At 45.8% G+C, this 20,126-nt stretch overlaps 2 protein-coding genes across 5 annotated transcripts; one reads left to right on the top strand and one right to left on the bottom strand.

Annotated features, from left to right (window-relative positions):
• Positions 1-7,447: 7,447 nt before the first annotated feature.
• On the bottom strand, positions 7,448-11,706 carry LOC124976808 (solute carrier family 12 member 3-like). Its single transcript, XM_047539769.1, has 6 exons — positions 10,733-11,706; positions 8,783-9,312; positions 8,511-8,586; positions 8,333-8,428; positions 8,208-8,240; positions 7,448-7,964 (listed from the first exon to the last, which is right to left on the bottom strand). Exons 2-6 carry the CDS (start codon positions 8,810-8,812, stop codon positions 7,924-7,926), a joined length of 276 nt encoding a protein of 91 aa, XP_047395725.1. The 5' UTR covers positions 8,813-9,312; positions 10,733-11,706; the 3' UTR covers positions 7,448-7,923.
• Klhl33 (kelch like family member 33) lies at positions 10,369-19,707 on the top strand. 4 transcript variants are annotated; one of them, XM_047539767.1, is made up of 5 exons: positions 10,369-10,468; positions 10,816-11,580; positions 15,078-16,002; positions 16,129-16,296; positions 16,393-19,707. In XM_047539767.1, the coding sequence occupies exons 2-5, from the start codon at positions 10,836-10,838 to the stop codon at positions 16,943-16,945; spliced, it is 2,391 nt and encodes a 796-aa protein (XP_047395723.1). In that variant the 5' UTR covers positions 10,369-10,468; positions 10,816-10,835; the 3' UTR covers positions 16,946-19,707. The 4 variants fall into 4 exon arrangements, with proteins under 4 accessions (XP_047395723.1, XP_047395721.1, XP_047395722.1 ...); XM_047539765.1 differs by lacking the exon at positions 10,369-10,468 and adding an exon at positions 10,472-10,515; XM_047539766.1 differs by lacking the exon at positions 10,369-10,468 and adding an exon at positions 10,473-10,534.
• Positions 19,708-20,126: the final 419 nt, after the last annotated feature.

Genomic DNA, 20,126 nt, shown 5'->3' with positions numbered 1-20,126 from the left:
AGATAAGACAGGAAATGTAATTTTACTTTTTTTTTCAGGTACTAGTTCTTGTGCATGCTAAGCAGGCACTCTACCACTGAACTCTTATTCCTAGCTAAGGAACAGGATATTTTGCATAGTTTCCCAATACTTCCCTGTACTTTCATCCATAGCAAGTATCCTAATACCCTTCCCTCCCCTTGCTATCTTTGGCACTTTAAGTCCCTGGCCATAACTTTGGGTTTCTGAGTTCAGCTCACAATTTGCATTTCTTCTCCATTTGCTCAGGGGGCTGCTCACAAAGTCTTAAAGGACACTGAGTCTATTTTCTTCTTGTATGTCAGTAGAGAGGGGACCATCAGTCAGCCCTGTGAAGATCAGAGAGGAGATGAGCCGCCCTCCTGCTTATGTATGTATGTAAATATGAATGTATATATGTACCTGGGGATTGAACCCAAAGTGTTTTACCACTGAGTCACATTCTCTAATCCCTTTTTATTTTTTATTTTGAGACAAGGTCTCACCAAGTTGCTTAGAGCCTTGCTAAATTGTTGAGGCTGGCCTTGAACTTGTGATCCTCCTGCCTCAGCCTCCCAAGGCTCTAGGATTTAAGGCATGTACCTTTTCTTGAAGCTGAGAGATAGTAAAGCATGAAGTCTTCAGAGGTGGGAGGAGGGCATTGTATACTTTGTCAATGCAGAGTTTATTTTCTAGTCCTTTCTGCTTTCTTTTGCTTTTGTTCACCTCCTCCTCTTTTTAAATAACTACCTTCCCTTTCCTGTTCCCTGGAACTTGGAGAGGAGTTGGTGCTTTTTCAGGAGCTACCTCCCTCTCCTCCTCCTATCATTAAGCCAGGACACATCCTCTGTCTACTGACCCTGCTTGAACTAGACTGTAGTTTGAGGCTGCTGGTGTAGGGATGCTGCCCCAAAAGAGAGGAAAAGAATGAAAATACTTTGTTATCCAGCTATATACAAGTGCTCCTAACTCAGTATCATACTTCCCTTGCTAGAATTGTTGCTATTCCCAGAGAAATGTCATATGGCAGAAGGACATTCTCTTTTCTATTTATTTTTCTAGGTGCCTGCTTTTCTTCCCCACTCTTCAACTCTTGTTTTCCATAAGCAGAACCTGTTTTAGGAGAGGTTCCTGTTGAGTGTCTATTCCTGTGACATCCAAACATCCTGAATTTACTGGGAAAGTTTGGGGTAAAATAAAAAGGAAAGTTATCTTTTGGTATCTTTCCTTGAACCCACCCATTCAGTGAGGACACCCCAAATATAAGATGTGTGGTATTATTAGAATCGGAACTCTGTCAGAAACCCTGGTCTAGAATTGGGTGATACCCCTGCTCCAGTTTATCCTGCTACTTTGTATCTCTTGATCCAAATGTCTCCCATCTTAATTTAGATAACCTTTAAAACTTTTCCCATCTCCTTAAGTTTCAGGGGAACTAAACATACCAGTTTAGTTGCTTTTCAAAGCAAAATTCATGTCTTTCACATTTTCACATTCTGGTTCCCAATTCTCTTCAGTCTTATTAACTCAAGATAGGTTCAGTTGCCTCCCAGACTGCTTTTTTCATTTTTGTTTTTTTTGTTTTGTTTTTGTTTTTGTACCAGGGATGAAAACCAAGGGTGCTTAATCACTGAGCCATATCCCCAGCTCTTTTTAAATTTTGAGATAGGGACTCACTAAGTTACTGAGGCGGGCTTTGAACTTGAAATCCTCCTGCCTCCCAAGTTGCTGGGATTACAGGTGTGTGCCACCGCACCTGGTCCTCTCAGACTGCTTTTGAGAGCCAATTTCTATACCTCACACACCTAATCTTTCTCTTAGGCCCATCTCTTGGAACTCACCTTGAGATTGATGTTGGGCAGCAAACTTAACCCTCCCAGCACCCTTAAGAGGCAGATGACATAGTTGTAGTCAAAGGTATCACTTTTGACAGGGGAGGTGTGTGAAATAAAAGCAGATATAAGAGAAAGAACTGAAGTGGGTGTCCCTTTCCTGGGGATGTAGGCACTGCTGGGAAGCTGGAGGAAATAGGGCTCATTGTGATTACATGTCTTTTCATTCTCATTCCTGATCCTTTCTATGCCCATCTTCTGCTTCTCCATCCCACACTTACAGTAGAATGCCTACATAGTCCTCCACAGCAGATACAGGCATCTTCCGTCAATTATGCTTACATCCCAAGACCAGAAAGTTGGACTTCAGTCTACCTGAGACCTGGAGGGGCAGTGAGGAAAGAAGGGGGATAAATAGGGAAAGGAAGGACAAAAAATGAACCAGTTTGTTTGGCTGACTTGCATGAGACTCTGGTCCCAGAATGAATCTTGGGGGTGGATATGACTGTATAGGAGGAATGAAGACATTCAGCCAGTTGAAGTGATTCTCAGACTCTTGAATGGCTTGGGGCTCCTAAGAAGGGGAAATAGAAACGTGGTCAGGATTGTACTGCCCCTAAAGTACCCTTTTGCTTTCCTCTCACTGTTCTTATGTTCTCTCTGCTCACTCACCAGTCATTCTTTCCACCCCTTTTTTGCTTCTCTAATCTACAGAGACCACATTCCCACAGAACATAGGACTCATATTCTTTTTTTTTTTTAATGGACCTTTATTTTACTCATTTATTTGTATGCAGTGCTGAGGATCGATCACACATGCTAGGCAAGCACTCTACCACTAAGCCACAGCCCCAGCCCCTTGGACTCATATTCTTGTTGAAGTTTCTCTCACAGAATTCACCAGTGCTAGACATTCACTGGGATGGGTTAGCCCCAGGCACTGTGGCCTATGGAAAGGAAGGAGAGTATAATGTTGTGAATAATGCTTGACTCTTCACCACCCATTGAGGGATTTTAGAATTTTAGGGCAAAAGAAGAGTGCTAGAGATGCTTCTCCATCTCATAGAATGACGAGGGAAGCTGGGAATTCACTCCTGTGGCTTCTGTCTTGTCATAGAATCACCCTCTCTTCAGGGAACTCAACTCTTAGGTCTCCCCTTTACTCCTCTAGAGTTGTTTCCTTCCTTTTCTTCTCCTATCCTGTTCAGATTTTAGAGAGCTGATTTCCTTTATGTCTAGAGCAGCAATTAGGAACTCAAAAGTCTACAGGAAGCAGTCATATAATAAAAAATAAAGTGGATTAACTAGAAACTGTGGCAAACTGAAAAGTATGTGCCTTGTCTCCAGGGACAACAAATGCTCAGTTCCAGCAAAGTATGTCATGTGGGTTGGAGGTCCAAAATTACCTGGCCTAGATCTTAAATGTTGGCAATATACTTTAAAAATTGTAAATGCTGTACAATCCGAACAAATCTTATTTTCAGACAAGATCCAATCCACAGGCTGTCAGTTTTCAACTACTGCCCTAGAGATTCCCTTACCAGAAGTTCTTAAGATGGCCCTGAACATTGGTCAGGTTCACTGAATAGGACAATGCCATGTGATAGGCGCCCACCTGGACTGAAGAGCTCCAGTTCGTGTCTGCACAGAGGAAGGAGTGGTAAACAAGGATCAGAGGTAAGGCATCGCTTGTCAGGTAGAAGCAGAAATGGAGACTTGCTGTGACAGCTCTGGCCTTCTTATGGGGGTCAATTCCCTTCCTCACTCACCACCTGTCCAGTCATTTACCAGGTTCCTTGTAGAACACATGGAGCAGTGGCAGAAGGACAAGCAGGCATGACAATGAGTGTGGCCCACCAAGTAAGGAGTAACATGATGAGTAGGCAGAGCACAGAGTCCAGGAGGGAGAGCCAGGGACTGTACCAATGGAAGGAAGGGCGCCAGCCCTTGCTCCAGCCACAGCACCACTCTTACACCCGAGGATTCTCTCCTAGCTCATCAGTCCTGCCAGCTCTGGACCTGACCCCAACACCTGTCCATATTCACCAGGCAACTGGGTAAGGGAGGTTGGAAACAGCTGAAGTTGGTAAGGGCCTAGGTCAGAGGAAACAGTTGGAGATGATGGGGGCAATGGCATTCAACTAGGCTTTGGGAGTGATGAAAGGTCAGGGGTCAGCATCCAAGTTAGTGTCATGGGATTGAGATCTAGAGAATCAGGGACATCATCTTCCAGCTTCCCTTTCCCTGTTCTCAATTCCTCATTCCCTCTCATACACATACCAATACCCACCACCAAGTTAAGAGACAGTTTCATTTATTTTGATGACTAGAGAGATAGAAAAGAGGCTTAAGGGTTAGACCCTAGAAGCTAGAGGTAGGTCTGTGAAAGGCATGAGAGAAAAGGTGATTAACAGTGCCCAGAGTGGAGTTGGGAGCAGGTTAGAAGGAGGAGAGCACTCACCAATAAGAATGAAGCCTAGCCAGGCATAGTGGTGCATGCCTGTAATCCCAGCAACTTGGGAGGCTGAGGCAGGAGGATTGCGAGTTCAAAGCTAACTACAGCAAATAAGGAGGTACTAAGCAACTTAGTGAGACCCTGTCTCTAACTACAAAACAGGGCTGAGGATGTGGCTCAATGGTTGAGTGCCCCTGAGTTCAATTCTGGTACCACAACCCCCCCGACCCCCCCAAAAAAGAATGCAGCCTAGAGGGGTGCAGTGGCGTACTGCTGTAATCCCAGTAACTCAGGAAGCTAAGGCAGAAGGATCACAAATTCAAAGCGAACCTCAGCAACTTGGTGAGGCCCTAAGCAACTCAGTGAGACCTTGTCTCAAAATAAAAAACAAAAACAAACAAACAAAAAAAAAAGGACTGGTGATGTGGTTCAGAGGTTAATCACCCCAGAGTTCAATCCCCAGTACCAAAAAAAAAAAAAAAAAAAAAGGATATGCATGGATTTTATGCCCTTTTTCTCAGGCCATGAGCATGGTATCTGCCTTCAACCTCCTGATGTCAGCTGGAATCCTCAGTGCCACTCTGTCCTCTGCCCTTTCCTGCTTTGTTTCAGCCCCCACAGTCTTTCAGGTTAGTTGGTATCTTGGTAAGAGGTTTAGTGGAGAAAGGAGAAAATGTAATAGACGGGTCCATCCCAAGAGTATAATTTTGTGGGGAAGAAGAGCAAAAGTGGGCTCATTTCTCAGTACCCAGGAGTTAAATGGTGACTTAGGAAAATGGAGGTGATAGTGGCTGACTGGTGTTCTAGAGATGATCCAAGTTCAAACAGCAAAATTCAAAGTCTGCCTGTAAATCAAGGCAAAGTATGAAAAGACTGCCAGTCTTCTATGCGCCTCTCTACTGTCTTTTCCCTTCCCACATTCCCAGGAGCCTTATCACACATGATTCCTTCCTATTAAGACTCCTAGGCTCCTTCAACTCTTCCCTGTGCTTCTACTCACCTGCCTCTTTAGAGTAGGGGGCTTTTATTCTTCTACCTGCAACCCTCCCCAGGGTCCATGTTGTGCCAGGATAAACTATACCTAGTCATTGCCTTTTTTGGGAAAAGCTATGGCAAGAACCAGGAGTCTCTGTGGAGCTATCTGCTCACCTTCCTCATTGCTATAGACTTCATTGTTTTGGTGGGGGTACCAGGGATTGAACCAGGGCACTTAACCACTGAGTCAAATCCCCAGCCCTTTCTTATATTTTATTTAGAGACAGGGTCTCGCTGAGTTACTTAGGGCCCTGTTAAAGAGCTGAGACTGGCTTTAAACTTGTGATCCTCCTGCCTTAGCCTTCTGAGCCACTGGAATTACAGGCATGTGCCACTGTGCTGGGAGAGGCAGAACCTTGCTCTTGACAACTGCTGAAATCCTGGCCATGTGGGCACTCCAGCCCCAGGCAGCTCCTATTCCACATACCCATGTCAGTCCTACTTCCTGAAGCATCTCAAATCATACAGAAGCTTGAAAAATGAGATGAGATTAGATATTCCTTTATAGGAAGAAAACTCTACCTCTAACCTGTAAGTCTGGTTAGGCAGATACCTCCAGTATCAAAAGGGGGAATGGAAGTATATGCATAGGGGTAGAGGGGGCAAATTTAATAATCAAAAAACATCATATAATTCACTACCAGAGTGATGGGGAAAAGAGGTAAGGGCTGGGACAGGGAGTTACCTACCTGTACACTTTTCTTTTCTTTGTAGGTCAGTAATGGTAATGCCCAGGGGTACTCTATCACTGAGCTACATTTCCAGCTCTTTTATTATTTTGAGACAAGGTCTCCCTAAGTTGCTGATACTGGTCTCAAATTTGTGATTCTCTTGCTTTAGCCTCCTGAGTTTCTGGGATCACAGGCCTGTGCCATAATGCCCAGCTGTATACTACTTTTAATGTGTGTGATGAGTGCATAATCACTTATCCCCTAGTCCCCTGGGAAGGCAGAAACCACAGCTCCAGGTCATTCTGTACAGGTAGAAGGCTGTACTAATGGTGACAAAAACCCAGATTGGATAGTACAGTCCACAAGATGGCAAGAAGTATTCCCTTGTGGATAACCGTAGCAGGGTCCTGAAAACAAAAGTTAGACCATTCATGGATAGAAGAGAAGGATGAAAAAGAATGTGCCCCAATCCTGAATAGCCTTCTCACCTTGAGGTTTCCAGAGGTACTGGCCCCAGCCAGGACTCTAGGAGCTGACAGGAAGAATATAGAAAAAATGACAAGAAAAACTGCCCTCTGAACCATGCCATTGTAGGACCATATTTGCCAAGAAAATATTTCCTATTTGAAAGAGCAGCAAGGACAGATAGTTACTGACGCCACTCCACTCAACTAGGATCCTTATTACTCCCAGTTTAGAGTCAGTGACTTAGGTTAGGCTGGAAAGGAGGCAATTTTGTAAACTAGCCCATCCAAGGATTTAGATGACTCTGACTAGTCTGATGATCAACTTGCAAGTGACAAAAAGAATTGGAAGTCAAAGGTTCTTTTCTGAGACTTTTCTGGGCTCCAAGGGGAGCCCAGAATTCATTCCCTTTAATAAATTTCTCAGCCACCTTCCCACTGTCTCACGCTGCTACCCAAAGAAGCCAGTGGCTTGTTAACCAGTGTCCCAGCAGAGGAGTGTTCCTAGGAGGTAGCTAATGAATGAGAGGAGGATCAGGAAGAAGATAATTTGGACCTGACAAAAGAAAGGCAGGAGAAGTGTGAATGGAAGAAGAGGGATATTTATTCCCCCTTCTCACTTTCCACATCCCAGCTTAAAGCTCCTCTCAACCCTGTATTTTCCCACCAACCTCTTCCCAGAAAGGAGTTCTGGCCACATGGGCACCTTTCTTTCTTTTTTCTTTTTTCTTTTCTTTTCCTTTCTTTTCTTTTCTTTTCTTTTCTTTTCTTTTCTTTTCTTTTCTTTCTTTCTTTCTTTCTTTCTTTCTTTCCTCTTCCTTCCTTTCTTTTCTTTCTTTTCTTTCTTTCCTCTTTCTTCCTTCCTTCCTTCCTTCCTTCCTTCCTTTCTTTCTTTCTTTCTTTCTCTTTCTTTCTTTCTTTCTTTCTTTCTTTCTTTCTTTCTTTCTTTCTTTCTTCTCTCTCTCTCTCTCTCTCTCTCTCTCTCTCTCTCTCTCTTCCTTTCTTCTGCAAACTATCCCTCCCCGTGTCACAGGAATGGATCTTAAAATTGTAAATATCTGGGAACAGTATCTTATCTACCGTCCTCCCCCTACCCCTAGGCTTGTCTGATGCTCATCCTGACAGATCCTCAGAATAAGGTCTTTTTTCTTTTCCCTTGAGGAGCTGTGGTATGGAGTCTCTCCCAGCAAAATCATCCAATTTCAGGTCTCTGTCCATGGGAATCTGCTTCACCAGCTCCTTCCCCCATGTTAGCTTGGCCTATTCTGACTGCAGTTGCTTTTGCCCCCACATGCAATCCCATATCTTCCCCCATTGCTCCTTAGCCCCTCCTAGCACCTAGTTCTCACCACCATTTCCTCAGCCTCCTCACCACACCACAGTTCTCTGGCACCCGCCTTAGATTCCTGCTGCACACAGGCCGGTGTCACTCTCAGAAGAATATGGTCACCACACCAACCACCAGTAGCTCATCTTCTGGATCTATGTTCAGCAGTTGTATCCCATGTTTCTGGAAAGGCAGAATACACACATCACAGAGTCTTTATTGACTGAGTTGATACCCTTCATGTGATTTGAAAGATTTGCCCAAGCTGGAGTCATGGTACAGGACAAGACCTTCCAACATCAACAAACTTGAGGAAGATGTATAAAGCGGTAAGGGGTCAGCACTACCCAAAGACCACAGTGTGTCTGGCCACAGCTATGGTGTTGGCAGAGGTGAAGATGGTCCCCATGGAACTGCCAAGCTTACCCAGACTATTGGAGATGAGGAAATATGTGCCATCTAGGAGAAGAGAAAAGTAGAGCTGGTCTGTGATCTCAGGGATTCCTGACAGGACTGGGGACTCTGAGAGGTAATAGTCACTACAGACTCACCAGTGTTCACTTTACCATTGATTGAGATGGCTGAGATAGACAGAGTGGTAATTGTAGTGACTGAGGCCAAGAGCAGGATTATGAGCCTTGTGAGCCCTGGATGGGGATGAGAATTAATTCATTCAGGCCTTGTTCCCCAAATCCCTTCCTACTACCCAAGAGAGCTCTGAGCTCATACCTATGCCTTCCTGAGCAATCATCCAAGGCAGCCACAGATAGAGAATGACACCACAGATGTTGAGCATGTAGCACATCTGTGGAGCAGAGGGTGAGGGCGGAGGGTGTTCCAGTGCACACTAATTCTCCAACCCCCTTCTCCCTCCCTCAGAAGTATCCTCCATGCTCTGTGGAACAAAGTCTCTCATCTACCTACATCCCCTACTTTGGGAATCTTGAGCACCAGTCTTAACATGACCCTCATGACTCAGCCAATGTGTTCTGGAACCTTACCTGTTCTGGCCAGGGAATTCTCTGGATCATCTTCTTGAGAGTGGTTTGGTGCAGGGCTCCTCTGCAAAGGTGGAAGTCATGCTATCCCCTGGCTGAGATTGTACAGGCAGACCGAAATGTCATGACCCCACAATAGTGTGCCTGTAACCAGGAGGATGGTGACAGGACCTGAAGGACTTTTGGGAGGAGGGCAGTCCCAGGCTTTAATGGGAGGTGAGTGGTAGCCCAGATAGCAGATTTTTTCCCTACCTTTGAGAGTTCCCTGTGGGGCATGGGTCTTTCTTACCATGGCACTGCCACACAGAGCCTCCAGGAATTATTGGTTGTGGCACAGCTGTCCTGGGACTGTGGAATTCTCATACCACTCATAGCTGGGTCCAAAGTCCCTGTCCTTGGAGGCAGGTGGCAAGCAGAGGTCAACTAGAGGTATGTCTCTGAAATGTATTTCCTCCATTTACTGATGATGGCTTAAGATGCTGGCCCCATTGTTTTGCTGAGGGAAAGCCATGTGATAGTCTGAAATGTCTGATCTGGAGAAAAGGGTACAGAAACTTGTCATTATCTTCCCTTTCACTAGCTTAGGTTACCAAGAGCTGCATCTCAGTCAAACCATTTTGGAGAGTGTGGCCTGAGGACTAGGCTTACCCAGGGAATGCTACCTCTGTTTACCAGGGTAGCCTGAGCTGTAAATAGGGAAACAGAAACAACTCCAGAAGTTGGAGGGGATTCAGTGCTGATAAAATCACCTTCCCACTCCACCCCCATAAGAGCTCACTCACCTGAATCATCTCATTCCCTTGATAAATCTGCTTCTCTGGTCAGCCTATCCAGACTAGGCCAGGCTTTTATAGACCAGGGCATCTGCCCTTTTTATTGGCCCATTCTACCTCCCCTGGAAAGGGAAGGGGAAGTATATTGCTGCCCTCTTCCTAAAATCTTTCCCCAGGATGATACCCAGAACTGCCCTGCAAAGTGAATGTCCCATTTTAGGGGCTTTAACCAAGCATTCAGTCTCAGGGTGAGAAAGAAGGGAGTAGCTGTTGCTGTCCCACCTCAAACACTGAGAATACCTGTGTGTACCCAACACAAGACACTGGTCTGCCACACATTCCCCTTGTCTTGTCCTCATCCCAGTGGCCCAGGTTAGAGTCTTCCAAAGACACAGTGTTAGGTTTCGGGATCTCACCTTGGAATACAGAAGAAGCTCTGCCCAGGTGAGTCTCCTAGGTCATGTAACCCTGACCTCTGTCACTTCACTAACCCTTTCACTAACCCTGTGCAGGCAGGGCCAGGCTGTTTGCATTTCACATCAGTATTGTTCACTCCGGGGTCCCAGGGACTTTATCATGCACTGAAGAATCAACAGTCAAAGCCCAGGACTAACTCAAAACACTCTTCTTGTCCAACTCAGTGTAGTCCAGACTCTTCAGCCTCCTTGCCCCACAACCCACTGGGTAGACACAGCCCTTCTGACCTGACTCACTCTACCAGATACCCACATGCTCCTTGGCTTCCAAATTCTCCTCACTCAGCACCCCCTAGTGACTTACAGATGGAAGGGTGGGGGAGTCATACCAGGACAGAACCAAGGAGATTGGGTGTCAGAGTTTGGGCACGGAGAGCCCAGCCTTCAGCCCTCTTGCACCAGCTAAAATTAGCCAGGTGGGGCTACTGACTGGGATAAGGGTGAGTTCCCTCTGCACACAGCAGTCCCAAGGAGAGAGAATGCTCAAGTGAGAGAGCAAGTAGAAGGCTGGTGTCTCCAAATAGGGACTAAAAGGATGGGGGCAAGATGGGAGGGGTTGGGTCCCTGGAACTGGATCTTTACATTTCTTGCATGTTCCTTACACTGGGTGAACCCCATATTTGGCAGTGGTTAGCCCACTACTCTAGACTTGGGACTTCACCTTAGGGTGGGGGTGGGAGGTTGGGACAAGGGGAGGGACTGACCGTTCCATGAGCGGGAGACATGGTTCCTCTGGCCTCTCTGGATACAGCTAAGATGACTTTCTCTCTTGCCTGCTCACCTGCAGCAATCCAGCAAACCTAGGCCATGAGCCTCTTGGACACAGCACAACATCCCTCCGACCAGCAGCGCGTCTCCCTTTCCCTCCAGAAGGACGGTCTTGGACTTCCTTTGCCCACTGAAAGAACCTCCTGGCCTTCTTCCCCAGATGAGGATCCCGATTTACTTTCCTTTCCTCTGGAAGAGCCTGGCCCCAGATCCCTGGTCCCAGGGAACCTTCCCTCTCCGGCTTTTTCCCTAGAGGAGGAGGAACAGGAGGAGGACGATGGAGACACAGCCGAGCCCGAGGGACTGCGTAGTGAGGAGCATCCGAGCCAGTTCTTCGCAGAAGCACAGAGGCTGCGGGAACAGAGGCTCTTATTAGACGAAGAGGTGACAGTCGCGGGGCGGGTGTATGGGCTGCATCGGGTGATCTTGGCCGCAGTCAGCAGCCTCTTCCGAGACCGGCTGCTAAGCGGCGGTAGGTCGCGGTCAGGCTTCAGCCTCGATGTGGCCCCGGGAGGCTGGGAGGCCGTGCTGACCTTTGCCTATGAGGGGGTACTGGGCCCCGCCTCACTGGGGGATGTGCTGGCTGCGGCCGAGGCCTTGGGGGCGCCCCGGGTGAAGGCCGCGGCACAGCGCAAATGCGAGGAGCCAGGAAACTCCGGGGAAGAAGAAAAGAAGCTCAGCCAGGCCGAGGAGCTGAGGGAGAATCTGCGCAGCATAGAGCTTCTATACCGAGAGGGCGTCGGATGTGACCTGGAATTGGAGGCAGACGGCTACCGGCTGCGGGGTGAGGGCCTGTGGGGCATTACATGACTGCAGGTGCATATGCCACAGGAATGGTGTGCAAGCAGCAGGTGGTTTGAACTCCACCGTAGCGGTTTTGGTACTGCCGTCAGAATTTCTCAAGGGTGACTCCTGGTGCTCAGCCAGCGTCACCAAGAACTGCGCATGCGCAGTAGAGTTGTTTTTTTCCTAGGCGCACCGACAGATGTGAAATGACCCTTCAGGCTCTGGGTTTTTTCTTGCTCAGTAACAAGGAATTTGCAGCCAGCTGGCTAGATCTAAAGGTACAATCCGTGGCAGTAGAACAAGCAGAAAGTGACTGACTCAAACAGATTAACTAGAGGCCCTTCTTGGCATCTTTTCTTCAGTACACAGGAAAAGGCAGAGGGACTGGGTGGATAATACAGTATGTCCAAAGTGTGCTTGACAAGTGGCAGACTTATGGGTTTTTCAGTTAATGAACAAGGTCTGGTACTGTTTTTTTCCCAGAATCTTAAGGTCACCAAGCCATGGCACTTGGAATTTAATCACCAGGAAAGCTAAGTAGGGTAGAATAAATTGATATTATTCAGATTCAGCTAATATTAAGGTACACAGTACCAGGAATTTTTACACTTGACATCTTTTTTAATTCTTACTGAAAGCTAGTGAGATAGATACCATTGTCCCTAGGTGCAGATAAGGAACATTAAATTCAGAGTTCTTAACTGATGAGAACAAGAATACAAGCCCACACTTACTAGTTCAGTCGGCTTCTACTAGGTCTTGCATTACCTCCTCTGCAATCATACCAAGATACATATGACTCAGAAAATGGATGTGGCACATAAGTTCAAAGTTACAAGGAATTAGTTTAGAATGATCTAGTTTAGCTCTTATACTTTACTGACAAAGAAATCAGACCCCAAGACATATCCAAAGTCACATGGTTACTGCTTGGTAGAGTAATGGGAACCAAAGTGTTTCTGGAACTCCCAGAAGGAAAAAGCCTTTATTATCATTTCTGATAGCACTCAATCGAAGGGGGCTTTAAAATTTCATGATTATAAAAATTTCACTAGGGTTTGAAATTTAAATATATTCATATCACTGTCTAGGAAAAACTCACTTAAAATGTTAGGGGGGCAGTGACGAATACAAGTGGTTATAAGCCCTTTCATAGTTGGCTCTGAGCTACTGGTTGATTGATGATATGGAAGCTGAGATGGCTTAGAATGTAGATTTTCTCTGACAATATATAAAAGCTATCACTGATGTTCTTGGGAAGTGCTAGGACCCTACATACTGCTTAAAAAGACAATGGAAAGCTATATCAACATCAGTTGCCCTCTGAGACAGGCACTTATGCCACATTGGGTCAAAACAGCATGGAGCTCATAAACATCACTAAGAGTTTGACCCTCTGTGACTTGCCAGAGAGACTTCCAGCAGCCTTTCCCCTTTTTATTATAAAGCATCTCAAGCATATGGAAAAGCGAAGAGAATATTAAGATGAAAACTCAAATACTCTTCACCAGACTTAGCAAATAACACCTTACTATATTCATTTCATCTCTTTATTTTTTCTAAAGTTTAAAGGAAGTTTATGATATGTCCTTCATAAATGGTTGGGTGTGTGTCTTTAAAAAAAAATAGGACATTTGGGCTGGGATGTGGCTCACTGGTAGAGTATGTGCCTAGCATGTACTATACCCAGGTTCAGTTCCCCAGCACACATAAAACAAGACTGTTTTTCATATATCCACAATATTTTTATCATGCCCAACAAAATTAACAATTATTCTTTAATATCACCTAGTTCATATTTATATTTTCCCAGGTCCTAAAAATGTGTTTTAGAGCTAGTTTATTCAATCCAGGATTATGCTGTATTTAGTTTTACATCTCTTAAATTTCTTTTAATCTAGTTGAATGTTCTCTCCACATTTTTATGACTTAGTGTATTGAAGAAGCAAGATTAGTTATCCTATAAGATGTTCTATTTCCTGGATTTTTATTGTTTTTCCCCTGTGGCTTTGTTAGTTACTTTAGTTTCTCAACTTCTTACAAACTTGACTTTAGAGCTAAAGATTTAATGAGATTCAGGTTAAATATTTTGGCTGGAATACTCAATAGGTGAAGCTGAGAACTTCAAACTGAGTTACTTTAGGAAGCCTATGAGGTCTAATTTGACAATGTTTGTTAATAGGACAGTTTCATAGTCATGAAGGCTATGGAGATAACCAAAGTACTAGTACACAAGCTTGTTTGTTACAGGTTAACATCAGTGACAGTGGATAATCTACCCAGCCAGCCACTGCATGGAAATAGAAAATAAATCACATCCTTTCTCTAGGACTCAGTTTCCTTTTTTAAAAAATTTTTTGTTTGATTTTAGTTGCAGATGGACATAATATCTTTATTTATTTATTTATGTGGTGCTAAGGATCAAATCAAGCGCTTCACATGCTCTACCACTGAGCTACAACCCAAGCCCCTCAGTTTCCTTTTGTTAAGAAGAGTAAATGAATTAGATGATTTTGAAGACTGATATTCCAAATCTTGTGATTTCATGGCCTATAACAAGGTGAGGAGAGGACAGTACAGAGGAAAGTTGGGACCCCTGGAAAATCTAAAGCATTAAATCTTAGGCAAAAAAAGATGGCAATCAGATGTCGTTGGGTTATAGCCATTCTTGAGTTGGTACCACTTTTCCAGCAAAATCTAATAGAATGGATGATGGCAGTGACTCTTGCAGTTGAAAAGAAAAGAACTTTATTCCGTGACTATAGAGAGACTTATTTAAGTTGCACTTTGGTCTATTCAGTTTATTTTGTGGCCCCTTATAGCAAATACTGTCTATGATATCTTCATAACTTGATCCATCAAGACTTGTTTTCTAACTCACCTGGAACCAAAAAACTAAAGCATCTTGAGGGCACACTACACATGAGAATCATGTAGGATGCTCAGAAACTTTGTGTGTGTGTGTGTGTGTGTGTGTGTGTGTGTTTGTACTGGGGATTGAACCCAGGGGTGCTCTGTCACTGAGTTACACCCCTAGACCTTTTTACTTTCTTATTTTGAGACAGGGTCTTGCTAAGTTACTGAGACTGGCCATGGACTTATGATTTTCCTGTCCCAGCTTCCTGAGTAGCTGGGATTACGGGCGTGTGTATGTTAAAATACAAATTCTTGTCTGTCTCTCCCTCTGGAGATGGCTTGCATCTTCCATTGAATGTGTATTTCTTACTTTTCTTCAAAAGGTGTGTCTCCTTGAGATATCCTGCATTCTCCCTTGAAAACGTATCTGCTTTCCTAAATAAATCTGACCAGATATACTAAATCAGAATCCCTGAGGGTAGGCCCTGAAAGCTGCATTTTAACAGGCATTCTGTGGTATTCTAGTGCATGCCATAATTTGGCCTGTGGCCTTGGGTGGTTGGCCCAGTGTTGAGGTTGCTAACTCAGGATTGTGCCTTGCAACACTCTGGGTCTTCCTCTGCTTCTTCTTTCCTGCAGTGCACCGAGCAGCCCTGGCCTGTGGCAGTGAGTTCTTTGGGGCTATGCTCCTGAGTGGGATGAGGGAATCCCAGGGCACGGAGGTGTCTCTGCGTACCATCTCTAGCCAAGACCTGCGACTCCTCGTCTCTTTTGCCTACTCTGGAATTGTGCGGGCAAGATGGCTAGGACTGCTGAGAGCTGCCCAGGCTGCTCTGCAGTACCAAAGCTCTTCCTGTTTGGCTTTGTGTCAGAGAGCCTTGGCACGAGACCTCAGCCCTGCCCGATGCCTGGCCCTGTTCCCCATGGCTGAAGCCCCCGGGTTGGAGAGGCTCTGGAGCAAAGCCCGGCACTACCTCCTCACCCACCTGCCTGCTGTGGCTTTGTGCCCTGCTTTCCCTTCTTTACCAGCTGCCTTCCTGGCTGAGCTCCTAGATAGCGATGAGCTCCATGTGCAAGAAGAGTTCGAGGCCTTTGTGGCTGCACGGTGTTGGCTAGCTGCCAACCCTGAGACCCAGGAGTCAGAGGCCAAGGCCCTGCTGCAATGTGTCCGCTTTGGCCGCATGTCTACCAGAGAGCTGAGGAAGGTGCGGGCAGCTGGGCTGCCCCCACCCCTGCCTCCAGACCTTCTCTACCAGTTGTTGGTGGAGGCTGACGTTCCAGGTCAAGAGAGGTGGAGGGAGCCCGACCGGGCGCTGGTGGTGATTGGTGGGGACGAACTCAGACCTGATATGGCCCGAAGACAGCCATCTCGAAAAGTGTGGTGGGCCCGGGCCTTCCGCTGTGGCATGGGACTGGTACGAACTGTGGAGTGGGGGCGGCTGCCGGCCCTACCTGCCCCAGGGCGCTTCCGGCATGGGGCTGCAAGCTTGGCAGGAAGTGAACTCTATGTGTGTGGGGGACAGGATTTCTACAGTCACTCCAACACTCTGGCTTCAACTCTCAGGTATGATCCTCTAAGAGTGGGCAGGGTGTGGCAGTTCCCAAGGTGGGCAGGTGAGAGAAATTGCTGACCCAACTAACTACAGGCTCCCAGAGTCATTCTTTCCATCTCTTGTCCCACTGTGCCCAGGTGGGATCCCAGTCAAGAGGACTGGGAAGAGGTGGCACCTTTGTGCCAGGCTCGAAGTTTTTTCCCCCTGGTGGCATTGGATGGACAACTTTATGCCCTGGGTGGACGAAATGATGGTGTTGCTCTCGACTCTGTGGAAACCTATAACCCTGAACTCAATATCTGGAGGTAAGCAGGCAGGGACCATCAGGAAGAAATTAGATTTGGTGTGTGAGCAGAGCTGAAGATGCTGGTTGCCTGATCTTGTGTCCTGCTCTCTCTTAGGCCAGCACCTGCACTTCCAGCACCCTGCTTTGCCCATGCAGCTGCCATCTTGGAGGACCGACTGTATGTGAGCGGTGGCTGTAATGGGACTGGTCAATACCTGGCCTCTTTGCTGCACTATGACCCCAAACTTGAGAAACCAGGGACATTTTTGAGCCCAATGGGAGTACCCCGGGCTGGTCATGTCATGGCTGCTCTGGGTGGGCGACTGTATGTGGCAGGTGGACTGGGTGAGACTGGGGACTTGCTGAGCTTTGAGGCCTATGAACCAAGGACTGATAGCTGGACTCGCCTGGCACCCCTGCCCTCCCCCCATGTGGGTGCTGCAGCTGCTGTGCTGCAGGGGGAGCTCCTGGTGCTAGGAGGCTACAGCCACCGTACTTATGCCCTTTCCCACCTTATCCATGCCTACTGTCCTGGCCTGGGCCGGTGGCTCTGCCTGGGAACTCTGCCAAGGCCTCGGGCTGAGATGCCTGCCTGCCTCCTGACACTCCCCACTGTGCAGCACATAGCTTTGGTTCCCACCCAGCACCAAACCAAACCTGCCGGGTGAAGGGGGAACAGCAGTGTATGGGGGGAGGAAGGGATAAGAAATATCTTAAGAAAAGGACAGAGGTTACCAGGAGAGGCAGAGAAGGCTTCTTGATAGTATTTTATTCTCATGGTGTTTTACAGCTCATAAACTGCTTTTGTATATATGATCTCCACTGAGGAAAGGGTGTTTGTTGGGGAAGGTCAGGCAGCTGATTACTTGATTAAGATAGACAACCCAGGAGCAATTCCACAAGGCTTAGGGGTTCCTAGTGGGGGAAGTGCATCTGGTTGGGAAGCATTAAGAAGCTCCCATAGGGACTCGGGTGTAGCTCAGTGGTATATCACCTGCTTAGCATGCATGAGGCCTTGGGTTCCATCCCTAGCACCAAAGGAAAAAGAAAAGATTCAGGTCGGGTGCAGTGGCACACACCTGTAGTCCCAGCTACTTGGGAGGCTGAGGTAGGAGAATCCTAAATTTGAGACTAGTCTGTGCAACTTAACAAGACCCTATCTCAAAATAAAGCAAAGCAAAAATCAAAACAAAAACTCCAGTAGCAAAGTACAGGAAACATACATGGAGGATAGTTAGAAAAGTGATTCTAATCCATGGATCAAGGAAAAAAATGTGGAAAGGCCATCCATGAGCTTGAGGAGTATGGGAGGAACCGTTCAGCTCTTCTCTTTACTAGCACTTGCTCCTTTCTATGGTCCCATTCCTGGGATGCCTAAACCCTCTTCACGATATTCTTTCTCAGGTAATTTCTATAAGCCAAGTTTAGTGTTTCCCAGCCCAGAGACTATAGGCTTTCCTTGGGAGCCTTTGGTTTCCATGAGAGGCAGAAGCTCCAATCAGGACCTGGACAGCACAGGTGACCTAGATGCCTGATGAGCTCTCCAGGTGATGAGGTAGGAGTATTGTGTGTGGTGCAGGGAGATGAAGGAGGCAGAGGCCCAGGAGGAGGTGCCTACAGTGGAAAAGAGATGAGGTCTGAAGGGATGGAATGAAAGAAATTCCAAGCCTGTCTGACTTCTTTCTTTCCTTTTGGGTGAAGTGAGGGACCAGAGTACAAATGGACAGTTGTGGCATGAGAGGAAATGGTGGAAAGAAGAGTGAAAGGCAGAAAAGATGGAAAAACCCTTTCTCCTTAGTTCCCGTCCTGAGTTGTTTTAAGTTTATTTCAGGGAGGGTTGAGTCAGATGTTTCCTTTCTCCCTTCCTCCGTCCTGCTCTTCCTTTTTGACCTCTTTTTCCCTTCTCCCTCACACAGTTATTAATTGCCTATTATATGCCAGGCACTGTGTGAGACACCAAGGGTACATAACTCAGAGAGCTCCTGATCATAGGACAGACTTGTAAACCAGTATGAGTGTCATAGTAGACGTGGAAGTCTGAGTGAAGTCCTGTGAGAGTCCAGAGGGTCAAGGTGTGAGCTCTGTTCAGAGAAGCTTCCATTAAGGAAGGCATCACCAAATAGGTGTAGTCTGAAATAGAATTTTTTTCTTTATACTAGGCATTTAACCTAAGGGTGCTTTACCATTAAACTCCACCCCCAGCCCTTTTTATTTTATTTTATTTCAGTTTTTATTTTGATACAGAGTCTTGCTAAGTTGCTTAGGAACTTGTTAAGTTGCTGAAGCTGACCTCAAATTTACAATCCTCCTGCCTCAGCCTCCCAAGTCACTGGAGTGCCTGGGATTATAGATGTGTGCCACTGTGCCCGGCTGAACTGAAGGCTGCCTAGAAACTTACCATTTGAGGATGGGGATGTAGCTCGGGTGTAGAGTGCTTGCCTCGCATGCACAGTGTCCCAGGTTTGATCCCCAGCACTGCAAAGAAATGAAATAAAATAATAAAGAAATTATAGAGAAGGGGGAATGCATCTTAGACAGAAAAGTGAAGAAAGGAGGATCTTCTGTGCCCTGTTTCTCCACAGCAAAGGGCAAGTGGGTATTCCAGAGATTCTTCAGAGAATTCTGCTGTTTCTAGCTTACCCTCTTCTCTGGAGCCTTTTTGAAAACAATTCCTTTCACTTAATCATATATTCCCTCCCTCCACAGGTCCCCTAAATCTTTCCTCTCTGGTGTTTTCATTTCTGCCTCCTGGATAGCTCAGGGCAAAGAAAAATCAGTTCTTGTGTAGGTCAGTCTTCTATTATCATTGTTTAAGATCTTCATGCTCCTGAAGGTGATAATAGAGTCTCCTTTGCACCTTTCTTCATTCTATCCCCAGAAGTTCTTAACATGCGTTTATTCATTCATTTATTTATTTTTGTGATTTCATTATTTTACTAAGGTTTTTTTTTTTTTTCTTTTTCCCCTCTATCTCTGTTTAAGATAGTTGAGCCAGGTGTGGTTGCACACACCTGTAATCTCAGCAACTCAGGAATCTGAGACAGGAGGATTTTAAGTTCTAGGCCAGCCTCAGCAACTTAGTGAGACCCTGTCTTAAAATAAAACGTAAAAAAGTCTAGGAATGTGACTTCGTGGTTAAGCATGGGGTATAATAATAATAATAATAGATTAATATTTTAAAAGAACTGGGGATATAACTCAGTGAAAGCTCCCCTCCATTCAATCCCCAGTACCACAAAGAAAGATAGACAAGGAATATAGTTGAAAATGAGGAAGGGTAAGTAGGATATATAAAATAAAAGAAATTGAAGAAAAAAAAGAGGCAGAACCCTGGAGGTGATGAGAAACTAAGAGTTGGGTGAACTTCTGTAGACATTTTCTTTGTGATTTGTACTTAAACCCAGGTTTAAATAAAGGTTTTACAGTGATTAAATTATTTTTGTCTGAGTTTTTTCTTTTTGTTGTTCTGGGGATCAAACTCGGGACCTTAGGCTTGTAGGGCAAGTGCTCTGTGACTAAGCTACTTCCCCAGCTTTTATAACTGATGCCGACATGACCCATAAAGGGGTATTGTTATTATCCCCATTTTACAGTTAAGATGACTGAGGCTCAGAGAACTTAAGTAGCTCACATGAAGTCTCAGAGTTTGTAAATGTTGAGTAGGTGTTTAAACTCTGATAAAAGGACTTGAGAGCCTGCTTTCTCTGTTCTGCCATTTCTCTAATGCAGATCCATCTCCACTGGGCGGCAGTCTTTATTCATGAAATTCACATTTGAACTCTACAAGTAGGAGCAAGTAGCTAGTAAAAGTGGCACTAGAGGCTTAGAGAGATGGTCTTGAGGAATCTA

Source organism: Sciurus carolinensis, chromosome 2 (assembly GCF_902686445.1).
Source record: "Sciurus carolinensis chromosome 2, mSciCar1.2, whole genome shotgun sequence".
In the NCBI taxonomy this organism is placed as follows: domain Eukaryota; kingdom Metazoa; phylum Chordata; class Mammalia; order Rodentia; family Sciuridae; genus Sciurus; species Sciurus carolinensis.
This window is presented reverse-complemented; position numbering and strand designations above follow the sequence as displayed.

What these genes read in the sequence shown, in the direction of transcription:
- Klhl33 (XM_047539767.1), top strand. Translation starts at nt 10,836, where the DNA reads ATGAGCCTCTTGGACACAGCACAACATCCCTCCGACCAGCAGCGCGTC. An exon ending in ACTCTGGCTTCAACTCTCAG is followed by an intron (nt 16,003 to 16,128) that starts GTATGATCCTCT and finishes CACTGTGCCCAG; the next exon opens with GTGGGATCCCAGTCAAGAGG. An exon ending in CCTGAACTCAATATCTGGAG is followed by an intron (nt 16,297 to 16,392) that starts GTAAGCAGGCAG and finishes GCTCTCTCTTAG; the next exon opens with GCCAGCACCTGCACTTCCAG.
- LOC124976808 (XM_047539769.1), bottom strand. Translation starts at nt 8,812, where the DNA reads ATGATCCAGAGAATTCCCTGGCCAGAACAG. An exon ending in GAATTCCCTGGCCAGAACAG is followed by an intron (nt 8,587 to 8,782) that starts GTAAGGTTCCAG and finishes TCTGCTCCACAG; the next exon opens with ATGTGCTACATGCTCAACAT. An exon ending in CCTCATCTCCAATAGTCTGG is followed by an intron (nt 7,965 to 8,207) that starts GTAAGCTTGGCA and finishes CTGCCTTTCCAG; the next exon opens with AAACATGGGATACAACTGCT.